The 5,447-nt window shown below is 36.1% G+C and overlaps 1 protein-coding gene across 2 annotated transcripts in view; it reads left to right on the top strand.

Moving 5' to 3' along the window:
• mrpl3 (mitochondrial ribosomal protein L3) overlaps positions 1–4,992 on the top strand; it is a 17,791-nt gene extending 12,799 nt beyond the window's left edge. The window contains exons 8-11 of one of the 2 annotated variants that reach the window (XR_001636589.1): positions 1,940–2,017; positions 2,828–2,905; positions 3,376–3,640; positions 4,951–4,992. Coding sequence is in view for 1 of the 2 variants with exons in the window: in XM_016515091.1 (XP_016370577.1) it covers positions 1,940–2,017; positions 2,828–2,905; positions 3,376–3,519 (300 nt within the window). In the remaining variant the exon portion in view is untranslated. Of the gene's footprint in view, positions 1–1,939; positions 2,018–2,827; positions 2,906–3,375; positions 3,745–4,950 lie in introns of those variants that run through there. The other variant, XM_016515091.1, reaches the window with a different exon arrangement.
• The last annotated feature ends 455 nt before the right edge of the window (positions 4,993–5,447 follow it).

Raw genomic sequence — 5,447 nt, forward strand, 5'->3', positions numbered from 1 at the left:
AGAGTGTGTTAATTTGTGCAATGATAACCTACCAGCAATGTTAAGATGATTTTAATATATTAGAATGAGTACATTACAATATAAATTTATTAGAACGAGTACATTATTATTTATGGGCTTAAAAACAAGATGCAAACAATCAGAATATTGTAGGGTGGGGAGTGCACAATGTAAACATGAAACATATGCCATTACGTATAGGCTATTGTACTATGGTACAGTTATAGAGGCCCTTCATAATGCAGAGGTCAAGTGCCTGCTCTGCCAATAGTTAGCAACGGCCCTATGGTATGCAGTGTTTAATAAACAGCTGTTTTACTAAATTCTTCTTAGGTGAAATTCAGTGCAGTCCCGTATCGTGATATGTATCGTATCATATTGTGGCCTCTGTATCGTGATACGTATCGTATCGTGACTTTGCTGGTGATACACAGCCCTAGTAATGACTGCTGAAAATTCAGCTTTGCCATCACAGGAATAAATTACATTGTAAAATAAATTTAACATAAAACATATTTAAAATTGTAATATTTAACAATGTTACTTTTTTGTTATTTGTTTTTGTTTTGATGTAAAAATTGTTCTTTCAAAAAAAAAAAAATCTTACTGACCCTAAACTTCTGGGGCCGGTTGCACCAGCTGGACGTACACCTGGTTGTAAGACTAGGCTGGACGTAAAATGTGCTTTAAGTCGTGCATAGAATTTATACCTGTTGCACCATCTCGGCGTAGTGCTACGTCTGAGACTAAATCTTACGCCTAGTCAGAGGTAGGTGTAAAGTGAAAAGTCATGATTTGCTCGGACATTATTCGATTTTAGGATTCATGTCTGTTAGTTAATTATTACTGCAGACGTGAACTGTAATGTTTATGGTCTTTTTGGACAGGATAAGCGATATGTCGCAAAGCTCTGTGTACTATACCACACTGCCAACAGTAATTGACCTAATAAAAGCTATATTTCTGTACAGCATGTAATTATGCAGTAAAATATTACATATGATCTGGGATTATTAAAAGAAACTGTACCATGTACATGCTTGGAAATATTTCACGTCTTTAATTCCATTCATTATTTGTAGCGTGCCTGCCATCCAATAATCGCAGTAAGTTTTGTGCTTTGTTACTTTTAATTACAAATAAAGTATCAGCTTTCAAATTCTGTCAGTTTTATCACAAAATGCAAACTATAAATGTGGTTTTTCAGCCACAGTAAGACGTCAGTAAAACTGTCACGTAAAGTTACTTCAGGAAAGACATTCATTGTACATAAACTAGATAGTCAGCTAGAAAAAAAATAACTTTAGAGAGAAGCATTGTATTACATTCATTATATTTTACTTAACCTGCCGCTTTCCGGACTTGTTAGAAAATGTTTACTCAATAAAATCATGGCGCGGTGACTTCACTTGTTATGATGTCTTGAGCAATTCAGTTTTATATTAGTAGTTGTAGCCATTGCAGTGTGAATGTCGTCTCCGCCATCACTGCAGGAGAATGTGTCAGCATGGACGCGCATTGTCTACGCCGGGCGTAGTTGCGCCTGATCTTAGTTTTTAGTTGGTGCAACAGATGTAAATATTTATCGTAAAGCTGGACGTTGCAAAGCCCAGTGTAGGATTTACACCCAGATTTTGTACGTCTAGCTGGTGCAGCCGGCCCCTGAACAGTAGTGTAGTCATTTCCTGTTTGATCCAGATTTAAAAAATTGTCACAGAGATGCTAGGAACTGATTGAATTTTTTCTCCGGAACAGGAACAGATTTTCCCCTTACTATATATTTTTGGATATTGAAGCACTTTCCTCTCCGAGAGATTTCACGTCAGTCATTTCGGGTAGCTGTAACTGTCCCGTATGGTCTCTCAGGAGAGTTTAGCATGACCTCAGTATGCCCTTTCGAATAGTTAATGGATGAATGGACTTGTTTCCTTGCTCTCAGGACCCAGCAAAAGTTTTCAAAGGAAAGAAGATGCCAGGCAGGATGGGAAACATTTATGACACCAATCATGGCTTGAAGGTACACCTACCAGAATGCACAAAATGTACTTTTAAATCCTTTAGAAACTGTTTGCATAGAAATATATGTTTGTACATTTGCCCTTTTCATTTGTCCATAAAGCCAAATGCATGTTCTGCTGATACTTCTGCTCTGCATTGCACTGTGCAGTTTACATGCTGCATTGCATATACTGGATGGCATAAACATTTTTTGTTGTACATTAATTATACATCAAAATACACAGTAAGCACAATTTCAAAGCTCAGCTGTAGTATCTTGTGCTCAGGGGACAAAATAATAAACGTTTTGAAATAAATTCTGTTGTAGGAACAAGATAGATTTTTTTTCTTTTAAATCCAGGCATGACCAAGTTGTGTATACAAGGTGTCGTACACCAAAATGACAATATTGCAGGACTCACTTGACGGTGAAACATGTGCTTTTGGTCTGTCCAATATTTAATGTCATGAGACAAAGGTTATTATCAGGACAAACTCTTAACGACTTGTTTTATAAGATGGACCCAGAAAAACTTTAGCAATTTCTTTCAAAAGTACATTTAAAGTATCTTTTATAGAAATGTATGTGTAATACTTTTTTGTAATTGTTTTTTTATTCATTTATTTATGTTTATTGTATTTGTATTTTGTGTTCTACTATATTTTTAATGTATAATCTTTGCCATGAAATAGCCCGTGAAGCTGATGTGGCAATAAACTTAAATTAAACTGTGCTCAGGAGACACCTACTGTAAAGTCACCCAGATGCCACAGTGAGAAAAATCATTTGTGAGCATGTGTAGTTTCACTAAGGTCTTTACTGTGGCAGGTATGGAGAGTGAACACCAAGTATAACATCCTCTACATCAACGGATCTGTCCCGGGTCACCGCAACTGTCTTGTTAAGGTAAAACGCCTCTCACATACTCAAACTCTCAAGTGTGAGAAGTCAAATGCACTTGTTGTCCTCAGGTAGAATATCTTTTTGAAGGTGAAGGATCTTCTCCTTATGCGTCTTTGCTTTTATCTTTTCTGCGTCTGTCTTCACTTTCAGCAGTGTTTAGCTAAAAAAAAAAAAGTTGTGTACTGTACTGTCCATGCCAGCACAAGCACTGACCTTGGCACGCTAGCACACACTCGTGCTGAGTGATTCATCTATAACCATGCGCAGAGGCGGTTGTGTGTCATAAGTGCATCAGTGAATCGATCATGTGTGGTCAGCATTTCGTCTCGTAAAGTTTGCTTACATACACACTCAACCGAAAGTTGAACTCTCTCAAAGTTTGACTTCATTCAGGAACAGATGACTTTGTAATACCTAGTCGAGTGTATTCTTCTCCGCTTGTTTAATCATGGTGCTTACATTTGCTTGATCAGGTCAGGGACTCAATTCTGCCCACTCGGTTGGAGAACAACAAGAACCCGCCATTCCCCACATTCTTTGCTGATGGAGACAAAGAGCTCCCTGAAGACCTTTTCGATGAGGACGTGTTCCAGTTTGGGCAGCCCATGCCTGAATGAGGTTGTGAGCCCACAATTCTTGCTTATGCTGGTAAAAGACACTGGGCATGACGTGACCCTTGATCGACGCCTTTCATCTAGTGGATTCAGCACTGCTGGGCTGAAAGACTTTTAAAGAAGTGTTCAGGTACAGAGTAAACTCATACTTCTGTATAACAACTGGATCATGTTTAGGTGTCAAACGCAGTTGTGTATTTAAACAATAAAACCTGTTTGATATAATTACTGAATTTGTTTTATTTTCATATGTTATAGAGATAAAGCATTGCATGGAAGCACTAGGAGAGTAGTTACTTTAAGCCAGGGCTGCCCAAACTCGGTCCTGGAGGACCGGTGTCCTGAAGAGTTTAGCTCCAACCCCAATTAAACACACCTGAACCAGCTAATCCAGCTCTTATAGGCATACTAGAAACTTAAAGGCAGGTGTGTTGAGGCAAGTTGGAGCTAAACTCTGCAGGACACCGGCCCTCCAGGACTGAGTTTGGGCAGCCCTGCTTTAAGCTATATATAAAATTAATATATAATTAAAATAAAGGTATAAGTAAAATATACATTTAATATATAATATTTTATATGTGTATATGTGTGTGTAGATATAAAATTATTTTAATTTTCGGTGAATTATAATATTGTATTTTATATATACAATTTTATAATTGTATTAAATTACATTAATAAAATAATTTAATGTAACATTTTTATTTAATTGTATATTGTATAAATATTAATTTTAATATGAAATAATAAGTACCTTAAATGTTCAAATATCTAGAGGCTCAGAGTCTGGAATTAAAGAAGTAGAGGCTATGAATTACTATGAATATTAAATTTGCAACAAGTTTGGTATTCAGTTAACTAAATGATACTCAACATTAATTCTTATGCTTAATATTAAACTAAACTAAAACTTAATGCATATATGTATCTTGAAAAAGACATGAGCCCAAAACGTATAAGAAATGTGAGAAATCCGCTCTCTTGATGATATTTTTCTGAAGCTCACCTGTGATCACCTGCTCAACTTATTTATTACTAAACATCATTATAAGATTGGTTATTTTTGTTTAAGTGGTGTCAGCATTTCTGGTCTTATTTGACAATCTGCTCGATGGACGTAAAGTTGCAAATACATCAAGCTGACAGCAAAACTCTGTAAGGATACCCTGATGGGACACACTGTGCTGACCTCTGTGCATTAGAGAAGAGAGCGGGAGGAGGAGGTGGAGACGAAAGGATGAATAGATGCTGACAATGGTTGACATTTCTCCCTCTCTAAGTGAGGGGAATAAATCAAGGCATTAATGTTGCATGAGTTAAAGCTCACTGACTGATGAAGGGAGGGAGTGAGTGTGTGTGTGGATGGAGTGGCTACATTAAGAGTCGAAAGCCCTGAAACCTTGTTTTCTACACACAGCCTTACATTGAAGAAAGGTCATGTAAACACTTTGTATGTACATCGTCTTCTCTCCATCCTGTTTGTCTTGTTCTTAAGAAACACCAGAATAGTAATGGATACAGCCAGAGGGCATTTTATGGAAGTACAACAACAAAACAAGAAATGACTCAAACCAACAAACTTGTAAACTTTTTTTTTTTTAATGGAAAAAGTAAAAATGCTACAGTAAAAGCCTTTTAACTGCTTGGGTTTAATTACCATATTATGGTGACAATTGACATTTAAAGCTTTTTAATAATTGAAAACTTTTATGCAGAAAAGACATTTATAATGTTACAAAGAATTTCTATTTCAAATTAATGTCGTTCTTTTGAACATTCTATTCAAGTAATCGTGAACAAAACATTAAGCAGCACAACTGTTTTCAAAGGTTTAATTACCATATTTATGGTGACAATTAACATTTAAAGCTTTTTAATAATTGAAAACTTTTATGCAGAAAAGACATTTATAATGTTACAAAGAATTTCTA

Source organism: Sinocyclocheilus rhinocerous, unplaced genomic scaffold, assembly GCF_001515625.1.
Source record: "Sinocyclocheilus rhinocerous isolate Xijiao unplaced genomic scaffold, SAMN03320098_v1.1 scaffold897, whole genome shotgun sequence".
In the NCBI taxonomy this organism is placed as follows: Eukaryota; Metazoa; Chordata; class Actinopteri; order Cypriniformes; family Cyprinidae; genus Sinocyclocheilus; species Sinocyclocheilus rhinocerous.